Genomic DNA, 15,289 nt, shown 5'->3' on the forward strand with positions numbered 1-15,289 from the left:
CAAGGATTAAGCAAAAAAGTGTAGCAACCAAGATTAAAAAATAAACATCAATCCTATTATCTATGAGCCTAAAATATTTTGTGAGACTTTATTTTTGCAAAACAACTATAAGGACAGGATTTACTAATTAAAAAATGATCCTTCCACCAGCCCAAAAAATAGACAGGTTAAAATTGCAGTACAGTATTTATCAATTGGCTTCCTTTTACCCACGATGCAGAGAATGTCAACAGACTACTTAGAATGTTTCACTGAGACAGATTTACACCTGGGAAAGGGTTTTTATTTTAAATGTTGAAGAACTAAAATCAGAGAGGAATACAGCAGCTGTCAATCAAATACAGTATTGACCAATGACTTAAATATAAAGTCAAGGCTAAATTTGACTCATTGGAGCCCAAAAAGAAGAATAGTTTGTAGTAAGTAAAATTGGAAAACATTAACTGCTTTGCTGGTAGATCTAATTTCCACACATTGGGCATAGATACAGATATCCTTACTTTGAGTGATCAGCTGCACAAAGGGGGCATTGTTTTATCAGGAAAGAGAGTGATTAAAATTTCAGAATATCTTTTGCTCCGTTACCTTTAAGTATATATTCTGGGTTATAACTGGACAGCAAGGCATCCGGGTATTGTTAGCAAAATACTGCAGATGTTGGAAATCCGAAATAACAACAGAAAATGCTGGAAAAACTCAGCAAGTCAGGCAACATCCGTGGAGAGTTTTGAAGAAGGGTCAAACCCGAAACGTCAACTCAAATTTCTCTCCACGGATGTTGCCTGACTTGCTGAGTTTTTCCAGCATTTTCTGTTGTTAATCCGGGTATTGTTGCTTGATTGCACATAGGAACAGGAGTAGGCCATTCAGCCCTCAAGCCTGTTCGCCATTTAATTAGATCATGGCTGATCTGTACCTCAACTGCATTTACCCATCTTTGCTCCATATCCTTTGATACATACGGTCCCTCGAGCCTGCTCCACCATTCAATAAGATCATGGCTGGTCTTCAACATCAACTCCACTTTCCTGCACTATCCCCATATCCCTTGATTCCCTTAATATCCAAAAATCTATCTATCTCAAGCTTGAATATCAACGACTCAGCATCCACAGCCCTCTGGGGCAGAAAATTCCAAAAATTCACAACCCTTTTTGAGTGAAGAAATCCCTCCTCATCTCGGTCTTAAATGACCTACCCCTTACACTGAGACTATACCCCCTAGTTCTAGACACTCCAGCCAGGGGAAACAACCTCTCAGCATCTACCCTGTCAATCACCTTCAGAATCTTGTATGTTTCAATGAGATCACCTCTCATTCTTCTAAACTCCAGAGAGTATAGGCCCATCCTACACAATCTCTCATCATAGGACAGCCCTCTCATCCCAGGAATCAATCTAGTGAACCTTCATTGCACCGCCTCCAAGGCAAGTATATCCTTCCTTAGATAAGGAGACCAAAACTGTGCACAATTGAAGCATAACTTCCTCCCATTTGTATTCCAGACCCTTTGAGATAACGGCCAACATCCCATTAGCCTTGTTGATTGCTTTTTTACCTGGCCACTAGCTTTTAGTGATTTGTGTACATGGACACCCAAATATCTTTGCTCCGCCACAGATCCTAGTTTCTCACCATTTAGAAAATACTCTCATTTGTCTTGAAGCCAAATTGGATGACCTCACACTTCCCCACATTGAACTCCATTTGCCATAGTTTAGCCCACTCACTTAATCTATGTCCCTTTGTGACTTCCTGCTCCCATCTGTTAGCACAGTGTCATTTTACCAGGCATTGGATTGAATCCAATCCAGACTTGAAAGGTTAATGTTTCCTTTCTCTTTGCTAACTGCAAGGGTTTACATGGTCAGTTTGGTTAGAATAAATCTGGTAGGATTGCAGCTGGCAACCCCAGTTCATAGGGCCTTAAATTGATGCAAATTATTCAAAATCACTGATCCAATAGTAACCAGATGATAAGTTGAATGGTTGAAATAACAGAGTTCTGGGCAAGTTTAGACCCTTTGCATTAATGACTAGCATTTGAAAATTGTTGCCTATTCTCTGTACCAATTTTATTATTTCCCAATAGTTGATTATAAATTATAACATGATATACTTGCACTAATTATATCACAATTCTTAATCTCTGGGTTAATATACCTGAACTATAGGATCTGTTCACTTTGGCTAATATCAACCATGACAGTTATTTTCAGCACAAAACAGGCCAAATTTGCCCCACCATGTCTACAATATACATAAATTAAAAAAATAATGATTAAATGTGGGTGATATCAAGGTAATGCTCGCATCTCATTAGATAGTTAAATTTTTGGGGCTTTCTCCCACATTTTATTATATCTGAACCCGTCAATGAAAATATGACCTCATAATCATTTCCAGCAATTAATTAGTTCCCATACAGTTGGGGCTTCTGACGTTCCCAGAGGTGGTATTCAAGCAGGTTGCTGTCAGTGATGTTGAATATATTACAGGTAGTATGAATTTATGATTAAAACTCAGCTCACTCAATAGATGAAAATAAACATCTTCCATTTGCTCACCAGAGCAGTTCCAACTCAATGCTGAGAAATGTTCACATTTCTGGAATGAAAGTAATTCTATGAACCACACTTTCTTTTTTTCCTTACCTGTAAAACTCACAGGTTTGATTACCAAACATCACATTGACATTGCTGCCGGCACCAAGATATTTCCCAGTAATCGTTACCATTGTTCCACCAGACTCAGGACCTCGACTCGGGCTCAGGTCCCTCAGAGAAGGCTTCTGTCAAAGAGGAAACAAAGACATACATTTAAAGAGAAAGAGAGACAAAGACAGATTAGAAATAAAATTACTTCTCTAGCTTGTCCCAACTGATACTAGGAGTTTCTCTGCAAGATGAATCACTCTTATAACATAACCAAAGTTCCTTGGCTTACATTTATTAACTTTGCTTTTTCTCCCTTCCCGAGGGCCTTCGGTGGAATCTACATATCTCTGAAGGCCGTCACCTTTGAAGGTTTGAAAAGAATACCTTCAATGACTTGCCCTCTTTTTCATTCACTTAACATTTATCGCCAGCAGTATCAGCTTTAATAGACTTGGTTCTGCATTATACAGTTGGTTTTGCAATGCTATATTGCAGAGGCCACCTGAAAGGCGCTTGAAGCAGCATTATCATTTGGAATAATACAGGGCAATAAACAAATTACCATACATTCCCTGAGCAGTGGAGCACATTCTTCAAATAAGTGAGCTTAAGATCCGATTTTTTCCCTTATCAAATGAATACCTAACAAAAATAAATAGCTTCCGATGTACATTGGAGAAAAGGTGATTTAAAAAGAATCTACTGTTTATTCTCACTCTCTCAACCTGGTTCCAGATCTGGTGTGCATTACCAAAGGCAATCGGAATAATTTTATTTCAAACAGTGTCATTCAAGTTTGCTTCACCAGAATTGAATCACCCACTCATTGTAACGCTAATCAATGAATCAGAATGTTCTTTGCTGGTTAGGGAAGCTCAATCACTTTAGAGGAAATATAAAAGTTGTGAAAATGTTTGGAAAGCCAAGGTAAAAGAAGTTGGGGGAAAAAACAGTTCAGCCTGTTCTTACACTTTTAAAAAATTTACATTTTGCAAGTACAAACAAATTTATCCCTTCCAGCAAAAAGATGGCAATGATGTTCTTATTTAATAAAAATAAATTAGGTTGGACAATTTGGCTATTTAACTATTTCGTACTGCACAAAAATGATGGATTTCAGCTTTCACAGAAATTCCTGAAGGTAACATTCTGAAAAGAATGCCTTCAATGATCCTCAGGGAAATCAATGTTTTGGCACATGAAGACATTGATGTATGTGCATACCCGTGCAGTGTGTTTATGCATACCATACACCATTTCACCTGCCAGCAATGAACCAGCAGTACCGCGAAGAAATTCAGCGAAACTTTCAGCTTTCAAACTAAACTGTATCAATCTTTTGTGTTGCAGGCGCCCCGAATATACAAATTCCGGTTCTCTCTAAGCTCTATAAGGATTTCCAAGAAATTTCTTGTGCAGAACCATTATTGGGACAAAAGCTTCCTAGCTCACTTGACCTACAAAATCTCCAGTGCTCATGGCAAATGAAAATTGTCAAGTTTGTCAGAGGATCTTAGGAGCCATTTTAATAAACCACGGGTGCACTTAGCTTGAAGTTGGAGGCGGTGGGGGCTTGAGACGAAGAAAAGTAAGTCATTAGAGAAGGGAAGTAAATGCAGTGTAAAGAAACAGCAGAAGAACAGACCCAAGAAATAAGAGAGAGAAACAGACATGGAAGCATCGACAGAGAGAACAACACATGGAGTTAAACAGGAGAGAGTACAACACAGAAACACAGAAGACAGAGACAACAGTAAAGACAGCGCAGGAAAGGGAAACTATGGGGGCGATTTTCCCACTGGAGGCGAGATGGAGGCAGGTTTCAGTTTGGGTGGGTTTGAAACCCGCCTCCAATGATAGGTTTCAAAAATTTGCGATTTTCCCATGATTGGCCACTTGATTTCAGAGGTGTGGGATGCCCTTGCTCAATTAGTGTTTTGGGACTGAAACTCGCCTCTGTTGACAGCACTTTTCCAGTCTGACTTTATGGCTTCTTGCTCCCTTGGCTCATTCCACAGCATTTCTGCGTCTCCTGCACCACCTCCAACATCTTTTGAGAAACCACTATGTCCAATTCCAAGGCAAGGGCCTACCCGAGGCTCTCGGATGAGGCGCTGCAAATGTTGTGGGAGGGGGTGAGAGCTAGCATGGAGGTGTTCTTCCACTCATCTCAGAGGAAGAGGCCTGCCAAAGAAACCAAGGCTGTGTGGGTACAGCTGGCAAGGGATCTAACCTCCAGATCTCTGTGCAGATTGGGAGACTGTTTGTGTATTGATGAAATGCCATCCCTGTTGGAAAGCATTAAAATGATTTGAAGCCAAAATGTTGGCGTTATGCCATCTGTTCTTTCGCCTTAGGCAGCTCCACATTGTGGGCCGGTACCGCCACGCTTGCGTTGTCAGGTTGGTGGCTTGAGTGAAAGGAGGCCAGAGAGTCATGTCCATTGTCAATGATGTCCTAGGATGGAGCAAAGGACATGTGCCAACTTGGGCAACCTAAGCAATTCTGGCCATGATAAGTTCATCCCTTGCATCCCGGGCAGTCATGTGCTCGCGTGCTGCCGCTGGTTGATACACCAGCGCTCTGACCTCCTCCTCCTCCTCCTCATCTGAAGTCTATGCAGAAAGAAAATGAATGGTTCCCATGCTGCTTGTAGATGCCTCCTTTGGGGAAACGCTCATTGCAAGCGGGGAGAGGGTCTTCCAAGGAGGTCCCACAGTTGATGGAGTCAAGCTGCAGCAACTCCGACTTGGGAAGGCCTTCTAAAAGTGCTCAGAGACCTTTTAAAGCCAAGGTCTGGCACCTGCAAGAAATCCTTGCTGCAATAAACAATGTCTTGTTAGACCTGCAGCAGTGAGGAGGCCACACATGAGTCAACCTGCCAGGTTTACCTGGCGTGGTTTGGGAGGTGCGTGGATCACACGAAAAGTTGGAAAAATCACGAGGGCCTCTCAAAATAGGCTTAGAGAGAGGCCCTTAACGAGCATTTAAGGATCTTTAATAGCGTAATGGCCAGCTGGAGGCAGGAGCGTTTCCCGACCTCCAAAACTGGCACCGGCAAAATCCCGCGGAGGCGGGTTCCAAACCCGACCTCTTTGAATCTGATTTTCCCGCCTTTCCTGCCTCCAAACCCGCCTCCTCAGATGTCAGAAAATCGCCCCCATAACTACAAAAAACATAAAAGTAGCAAGAGAGAAACAATATGAAATTAAACTGCAAATCATAAATATATCATACTCTTGGATTTGAAAAAAAATCCTGCCTGTGAACAGTGAACACAAATAGAAAAATATTGAAAGTTTCATTGGTTCGCTATTTTCACAAAAAAACAAAAAAAACAATGTTGGTTGAGAATCTGATCAGGACACAGGACTAATACAATTAAGCAATAATTTCTGGCTGTCCAGAATATCTACGAACATTTTGGGTACATTAAATGCTGATGCCAGAGTCTGGAACATCAATAAAAGTTGTAATCGAGTCTTAAGCGGTTTGTCAGTACTTGTAGTTAGAGTGGATAGTGACTATAATGGGAACGGAGTCGCTGAAACGGAAATTTAACAGACACCCAAGAAACCTATGCAAAGAATGAAAGCCCACACTGTAAAAAAAGAAAAGGTGAGGTAAATCAGAAAGCACTGATTAGGTGATGCCACATCATATGGTGATTATAAAATAAAAGTAAATTCTAAAATATGCAGTACATTGTCCAAACGAAATGAAACCTAATTTCTCATTTTAACACTCCTGTGATGGGTTTTTGTGGAAGAATGGCATTTCTCAGCTGGTCACTGAGCCAGTCTTATGCTCAGATTAACTCACCACAAAGGTGTACTGCTGTGACGACTCGGTCATAAATTCAGGCTTACACTCCCCAACACAGAGCTGCACGGGCCCCGATTCTTTGTGAGGTCTCGCCTCCCCCATTTCACACACAATTCTGCCAAAGAAAGCATGAAAGTAAGAACACAGAATTAGAACATATGTCACCTTCCAGCGCTTATATGTGCATCTGCCGTTAAATGGCTGCTTTCTAATTTTACGTTGACATTTTCTACTGAAATAAATGAAGGCTCCTTGGCAGAGAGCGGGACAGATTAAGCTGCTGTCACACTCCTGCACGACTAACAAATTGTCCCCTACAGCAAGCAGCACATGGCGAATTTCAATTACACGGGGTAAAAAGAAAACATGAAAATATAATACTAAGATTTAACTCCGGAAGAAAGGGGGTGTGGTACAAAGCCATTTATTACAATTAAGCATCAATTTGTTTCTCATTTTGTAATATTCCATCATTTCATACAACAAAGCAATAGCAGACTAGACGAGTGAACTGAGCAACAGTAAAAAAAACAATCTCTCAAAAAAATCACTCTAAAAGCAATTAATGGAAACAAAAAACACACAAATTTCACTGTATATAGAACCATGCTCAAAGCTTGTTTTTAATTCTATTGAATGTTTTCTTTAAAATGTTACTGCCTGTTTTAAGGCCGCACAGTACCTCCAGAATGATTAGCATTAAACCATGGGCAAAGAGGAATAAAAGGAAAGAATAATATGCTTTAATAGCACATCATTTGGCAAAAATCCAATAGAGTTTTTAAGTTAATGAAATAGAATTAATGGATGTACAGACAGGTCTTAATTTTCTCACTTTAGTGAAGAGCTAGATTCTGATGAGAGAATGACATAATATTTGCATGAATCGACTTTAGCGATGATGTGTTGCTGTCACTGCTGCATTGCACCTATCTTGTAAAATCCCACAAAAACTGCCTTTTCAGGGGTGATGCACTGAATTGGAAATTGCCTTAAGCACGTACCTCATTAACATGGAAATGAAGCAACACTGATGTGGCTTTCCACAAGCCATTTGTGCCATTCCTGCTACTACCAAGCACCAAAAGCAAAAAGTTTGCCCCATCACAAACCTAATCTTTGCAAACTGAAGGGGATTTAATCTCTCCAAGCGAGCACTTCGCTTACTTTACTATAAAATCAGCATTAAAAATAGAAAGCGGTCATTTGGCAACATCCCATTCGACATTTCTCCAAGTTTAAATCCATTATGATGCAAGTTGTTCGTAGAGAGGGTCCTTTGTATTGGGAAAAATAAAGAGACACAATGAAGCTCACTCTCTTTGGGTAGGTAAGATGAGCATTCAGGCCATCTGCTCAAAAACATTGATGATCAGAAGTGAAATTTAGCAGAAACAAGTTCAAAAATATGGGACAGGATTTTCCAGCCATTCACAAGTCAATGTTGGGCTATGGATTCTGTGGTGATTTTCTTGCTTGACATATCTGAGCAGATGTTTCAAAATTGCCCACTAGATGTTCATGAGCCCTGGTTTTATTCCAGGTTCAATATTGAACTCTACCACTTTGGGCTGAGTTTAATACTTCATTAATAATAACTACCCCTAAATAAATCATCTCTTTTTGTCATTTCTTGTATGTTCTATGCTTTGCTAACGTTATAATAAATAGGAGTAGGCCATTCGGCCCCTCGAGTCTGCTCCGCCATTCAATAAGATCATAGCTGATCATCTGCCTCAACTCCACTTTCCTGCACCATCCCCATATCCCTTGATTCCCTTAATATCCAAAAATCTATCGATCTCTGTCTTGAATATACTCAACAACTGAGCTTCCACAGCCCTCTGGGGTAGAGAATTCCACAAATTTACCACCCTCAGTGAAGATATTTCTCCTCATCTCAGTCCGAAATGGCCAACCCCTTATTCTGAGACTGTGACCCCTGGTTCTAGACTCCCCAGCCAGGGGAAACATCCTCCCTGCATCTACCCTGTCAAGCCCTGTAAGAATTTTGTATATTTCAATGAGATCACCTCTCATTTTTCTAAACTCTAGAGAATATAGTCTGAATCTACTCAATCTCTCCTCAGAGGGCAATGCCCCCATCCCAGGAACCAGTCTGGTGAACCTTTGTTGCCCTCCTTCTATGGCAAGTATATCCTTCCTTGGGTAAGGAGAGCAAAACTGTACACAATACTGCAGGTGTGGTCTCACCAGGGCCCTTTTTAATTGCAGTATGACATCTTTACTCTTATACGCAAATCCTCTTGGAAAAAGGCCAACATACCATTTGCTTTCTTAATTGCTTGCTGTACCTGCATGTTAACTTTCAGTGATTCATGTACAAGGACACCCAGGTCCCTCTGAAACAAACATTTCCCAATCTCTCACCATTTAAAAAATACTCTGCTTTTCTATTTTTCCTACCAAAGTGGATAACTTCACATTTCTCCACATTATATTCCATTTGCCATGTTCTTGCCCATTCACTTAGCCTGTCTATATCCCCTTGAAGCCTCTTTGCATCCTCCTCACAACTTACATTCCCACCCAGCTTTGTATCATCAGCAAACTTGGATATATTGGCCCAGAAATTCGGGTCCCAACGCGTGAGTACACACGGCGTACTCACGCGTAGGCCCAACAAAAGTGCCGGTTTCATGCATGCACGGGAAACCGGCATGTTCGTTCCCCTGAAAGAAGGGGTTCAGAGGTCGAACGCGTGCGCCAGAGAGGCAGCGCGTGCGCATTGAACTTACGTTTTTTTTCCAGCTTTCTCCGGGAGGGTAAGTCTCCAGCGGCTACACATGTAAAAAGCAGGTGCAAGGCCTGCTTTTAACAAGATAAGTGGTGAATTAATTAAAATTAAAACATTTTTCCCACAGGTTTATTATTTTTAAATAAAGGTAAGTTTATTTTTAGCCCCATTAGAAAATGTAATTAATTTTTCCAAAAATTTAAATTATTGTTTAAAATAGTTATTTCATGTAATTTATAGTTTATTTTAAAAATGTGATTTAAAAAAAAAAAATTATTTGAGGTTTTAGTGATGTTTTGGGGCTTATAGTATTTATAGGTTTGACAGCTCTTCCTGTCAAACTTATGAATGAAGCATTCCCTGCTACCATTGGCTCTCCATGGCCCACGTGATCCCAGAGGATGCATCGAACTAACTGCGCCCCTGGGATACGCAAGCACTGCGCGCCGGCAGTTGGAGGCGGCCAAGGATCAGAATCCCACGCGGACCCACAGCTCAACAGCTGCGCGCTAGGTAAGTGCAGGTCGGGGGCTTGCCCCCGCGGGAAGCCCCCGACCCGAATTTCTGGGCCATTACCTTTGGTCCCCTCATCCAAATCATTGATGTAGATTGTGAATAGCTGAGGCCCAAGCACTGATCCTTGCGGTACCCCACTAGTTATAGCCTGCCAACCCGAAAATTACCCGTTTATTCCTACTCTCTGTTTTCTATCCATTAACCAATCCTCAATCCATGCTCGTATATTACCCCCAATCCCATGAGTCCTAATTTTGTTTAATAACCTCTTGTATGGCACCTTATCGAATGCCTTCTGAAAATCCAAATACACCACATCCACTGGTTCCCCCTTAACTATTCTGCTAGTTACAACCTCAAAAAACTCCAACAGCTTCATCAAATATGATTTCCCTTTCATAAATCCGTGCCGACTCTGCCCAATTCTATTATTATTTTCTAAGTGCCCTGTTACCACATCCTTAACAACAGATTCTAGTATTTTCCCTACTACAGGAAACTTTGTGCTATCCGGCACCGAGCTGTTGCCGTTCCCTCAAAACTGCCGGACACACCAGCGTTAATGTTGAAGCATACGGAGCTTTTCATCTCCGTATCTGACAACAAACACTGTTGCTTAGCAACAGCTTCTAAACAGTCAGCCCGTACCTTGGAAGCGTCTCTCTGAAGCTGTTGCTAAGCTACAGAGACTTTGCAGAGCCTGACTGTTGAAAAAAAAGCCACGAGAAGAAAAAAAACCTAACAAAACGGCTCCTGATTTTTGCCGGTGGCTCGAGCTTGCCGGACATTTAGCCTCCGGATAACACAAAGTTTCCTGTACTGATGTCAGGCTAACTGGTCTATAGTTCCCCATTTTCTCTCTCCATCCTCTCTTAAATAGTGGGGTTACATTTGCTACCTTCCAATCCGCGGGAACCATTTTAGAATCAATGGAATTTTGGAAGATGACAACCAATGCATCCACTATCTCTATAACCACCTCTTTCAAAACCCTAGGATGTAGGCCATCAGGTCCAGGGGATTTATCGGCTTTCAGTTCCATTAATTTCTCCAGTACTTTTTTATTTTACTAATACTAATTTCTTTCAGTTTCTCATTCTTGTTGGACCCTTGGTTCTCCACTATTTCCGGGAGGTTTTTTGAATCTTCTTCCGTGAAGACAGACACAAATTATTTGTTTACTTTTTCTGCCGTTTCCTTATTCCCCATGATAATTTCTCCTGTCTCAGCCTGTAAGGGACCCACATTTACTTTCGCTAATCTTTTCCTTTTTACATACCTTTAGAAACTTTTACAGTCTGTTTTTATGTCTCTCGCTAGTTTACTCTCATATTCTATTTTCCCTTTATCAATTTCTTGGTCCTCCTTTGCTGAATTCTAAAATCCCCCCAATGCTCAGGCTTACTGCTCTTTTTGGCAACATTAAGAGCCTCTTTCTTTGATCTAATACTATCTTTAACTTCTCTGATTAGCCACGGTTGGACCACTTTTCCTGTGGGGTTTTTGTGCCTTAAAGTGTTGTAAATTATGTATTCATTCTTTAAATGCTAACCATTGCTTGTCTACCATTATACCTTTTAATGCAGTTTCCCAATCTACCTTAGCCAACTTGCCCCTCATACCGACGTTGTTTGCTCTGTTTAGGTTTAAGACCCTAGTTTTGGATTTAACTAAATCATTTTCAAACTTAATATAAAATTCTATCATATTATGGTCACTCTTCCCTAAGGACCCCTTTACTACAAGGTTATTAATTAACCCTTTCTCATTGCACAATACTAGATCTAAAATAGCCTGTTCCCTAGTTGGTTCCTCAACATACTGATCTAGAAAACTATCTTGTATAGATTCCATGAATTCGTCCGCCACACTATTACAACAAATTTGGTTTGCCCAGTCTATATGTAGATAAAAGTCCCCCATGATTACTGTATTACCCTGGTTACATGCGCCTCTAATTTCTTGATTTATACTTTGTCCTACATTACAACTACTGTTTGGGGGCCTATAAACAACTCCCACCAAAATTTTCTGCCCCTTGCTATTTCTTAGCTCCACCCAAACTGATTCTACTCTTGATTTTCGGAGCTAAAGTCCTTTCTCTCTACTGTCTTTATCCCATCCTTTATTATCAGGGCTACCCCTCCTCCTTTTCCATTTTGCCTAGCTCTTTTAAAAGTTAAATATCCTGGAATATTTAGTTCCCAACCTTGGTCACTTTGCAACCACATCTCCGTAATGGCTATTAGATTCAAACCTATATTAATTGCTATCTTAATCAACACATTAAATGTTGGGACCATGTTTGATTGGTACTGGTGTTAACAGCTGGGAAGAAATGACACTCTGGAGGGGGACAGCATTATCCATGGACAGGCACTTGCTGGGTAGATGGATGAAACAGACTCTACTGAATAACGCCCTCTCCTAAGGTGCTGCAATACTGCCAAACCTGGGCACAGTTTGTCTCCAGCCATGGTTCTACCTGTCCACCAAAAAATTACTAACTGTGATATTTAAAGTAGTGGTAGTAAATAATAGTGAGCATGTATTAGTGACAATGAATGTTAAATTTATTTTACTTATCCAGCAGAATTTCTGCAGGAGATATCAGGCTGTATATACTGCACAAAGTGTTGGCAGAACAATATGGCTCATCTCATTTATTACACAGCTAGAATGTTTCAGACAAAGGTCTGGCAAGGGACCAGCACATTTCTAAAGGTCAATGTGTAAATGCACCAATTGAGTGTTCAGTCTGGCTGCTTCCTGACAGCTTTAATTTCAAACAATGGAATAATAAATCTTAACAGAGGATAATGTACTTCAGGGTATGAAATATCGGGAGAAAATTCTCACAAAGGTACGGAGGACGAATCTGTAGATGATGCTGCTTTAATGGATATATAGTTCCTGTCACAATATCTGCCAACAATTTTTTAAAAATAGATTTTGGATGAAATACGAGAGATGTACAGAGCATTTAACTTATGACAGTAGAAAGATTTTCTCTGTGCACTGTTCAACAAATTTAGCTATGAGGAAAGATTGGGGCTGTTTTCTTTGGAACAGAGGAGGCTGAGGGGAGACTTGATTGAGGTGTATTATATTATGAGGGGCCTAGGTAGAGTGGATAGGAAGGACCTATTTTCCCCTAGCAGAGTGTGCAATAACCAGGGGCATAGATTTAAAGTAATTGGTAGAAGGATTAGCGGGGAGTTAAGGAGAATTTTTTTCACCCAGAGCATGGCGGGGGTCTGGAACTCACTGCCTGAAAGGGTGGTAGAGGCAGAAACCCTCATCACATTTAAAAAGTACTTGGATATGCACCTGAAGTGCTGTAACCTGCAAGGCCACAGACCAAGAGCTGGAAAGTGGGATTAGGCTGGATAGCTCTTTCAGCCGGCACAGACATGATGGGTCGAATGGCCTCCTTCTGTGCCGTAAATTTCTATGATTCGAGGATGATAATCAAAGACCTGTTCCCGATGGCGGGGAGTCCAGAACCAGGGGTCACAGTCTAAGGATAAGGGGTAAGCCATTTAGGACTGAGATGAGGGGGAATTTCTTCACACAGAGAGTGATGAACCTGTGGAATTCTCTACCACAGAAGGCACTTGAGGCCAACTTATTAAATATATTCAAGAAGGAGTTAGATATATTTTTTAAGGCTAAAGGGATCAAGGGATATGGGGAGAAAGCAGGGACAGGGTACTGAATTTGGATGATCAGCCATGATCTCATTAAATGGCGGAACAGGCTCGAGAGGCCAAACGGCCTACTCCTGCTCCTAGCTTTTATGTTTCTAAACACCAGGCTTCCAATTTCACCATGCATAATGCAGAGAGCAAATGTTCTCCAATATTCCTGGAATCAATTGAAAAATTAATGATAAAGCTAGAAATTACACTGGGCAAAAGCTTAACATGATCTTTTTCCCACTGCTTTAACAGAGGAATCAACCTGGAGGTTAAAATAATGAGCAGGGAAATATCACACAAGCACTTTTAAGTGTTTGTCTGCCAACAGTAATTTCAAGTGTTTATATTGATCGTGAAATCTTATCTCAGAATTCAAAGAGTTAATCGCTGCTTTTCATGAATACAAATGTTCATTTGGTTTAAGTTTATTGAGATTCATTTCAGTCTCAAAGGACATGTTCGCAACAGGAAACTACTCTAAACATGATAATAAATCACTTCCCTCATACAGAAATTATCTTTCTTTGCTGGGGTTACCGTTACAAAATCAGGTTCCTTGTTTTTAAAAAACCCATAAGTGGTCATTTCTTTTTTATTTTAGGCACTTTTTGGTGTGTTAGATATTTTATTAATATTGACATATTTAACACTCGGAAGCCCAGACAGCATTTGTAGTAACTGAACAAGAAATGGAGTGCAAAGCTATATTTTTGTTTCTCTCTCTCTACAAGTTAATCTTTTATATCTGCACCATCCTATCCAACAGGAGAGTACAACAGTCCACAGGGGAAAGCCAGGGCACAAGTGCCAGGCAAGATTTAAACTCTTGTTTTTAAATTGAACATTTTCTCCCCTTCCGATGGCTTTGATTTCGAGTGGATTACAGCTTCCTGGACACTGGTAGATTGGCTAAATGGTCTTTATCAAATGCAAGCATTGTTAATGGGTATCGGTAGTCTATTCGGTCAAGGCCAAATCTAATCTTGTCCTCAGCTACAATTGTGGCATTTCTGTTACTGCCCTGGCTAAGATCCGCTAACTCACTCAGGATGATCTTGGGCCATTCCTGGTCTGTGTATCTCAACCATTCAGTGGATAACCTCAATCAATCATTAGGGAATGAACTCAGCTTATATGTTTATCTTAACGGATTATCTGGTCATTATCACATTGCTGTTTGTGGGAGCTTGCTGTGCACAAATTGGCTGCCGCGTTTCCTACATTACAACAGTGACTACACTTCAAAAGTACTTAATTGGCTGTAAAGCACTTCGGGACATCCAGGTCGTGAAAGGTGCTATATAAATGCAAGTCTTTCTTTCTTTCTATTGGGAATCAAACTTTCTTGTACAGATCTTATATAATTATATAAATTACTGACCTGAATCGAAGATTGGATTCATAAAATAAATTAATTTAAAACAATGCAATTTCCTAAATTAAGTTAACAACTAATCCCATATTAAATGCTCCTCCTGTTAGCTAGTCCCTCGGCTACCAGTGGCATTGAGATCACTGTCCTGTGTCCCACACTCATTATATAACTTTTCTTTGAAGTGTTGGTTTTGAATACCTTAGTTAGAGTTACTTGGCAATAGTTGACAAACATTAACATGGCATTAAAATGGTTCAGTTTTGCTCATTATTAGTTAGAATACTGAACACAACTGATAAAATACATGGAATATTACACATTAAGTGTTAGAATCAATACTCCAACTAATTTATTCCTGATCGACCGAGATGATTCAAAGTAGTAACTGGAAGATTTACCAAAGTTATGAAGTAAAAATTTATACCATCCTGCCTATCCTACATACCAGCACCAGTG

General features: G+C 40.4%; 1 protein-coding gene across 2 annotated transcripts in view; it reads right to left on the reverse strand.

Annotated features, from left to right (window-relative positions):
- plxna2 (plexin A2) overlaps window positions 1-15,289 on the reverse strand; it is a 566,368-nt gene that overhangs the window by 111,552 nt on the left and 439,527 nt on the right. For both annotated transcript variants that reach the window (XM_086011309.1, XM_086011311.1), the window contains exons 15-16: window positions 6,481-6,598; window positions 2,656-2,792 (exon numbers count right to left, since the gene is read on the reverse strand). In XM_086011309.1, coding sequence (XP_085867435.1) covers window positions 2,656-2,792; window positions 6,481-6,598 — 255 coding nt within the window. The remainder of the gene's footprint in view (window positions 1-2,655; window positions 2,793-6,480; window positions 6,599-15,289) is intronic.

This window comes from Somniosus microcephalus, chromosome 18 (assembly GCF_052327205.1).
Source record: "Somniosus microcephalus isolate GS21.2 chromosome 18, FLI_Smic_1.0, whole genome shotgun sequence".
NCBI lineage: Eukaryota > Metazoa > Chordata > Chondrichthyes > Squaliformes > Somniosidae > Somniosus > Somniosus microcephalus.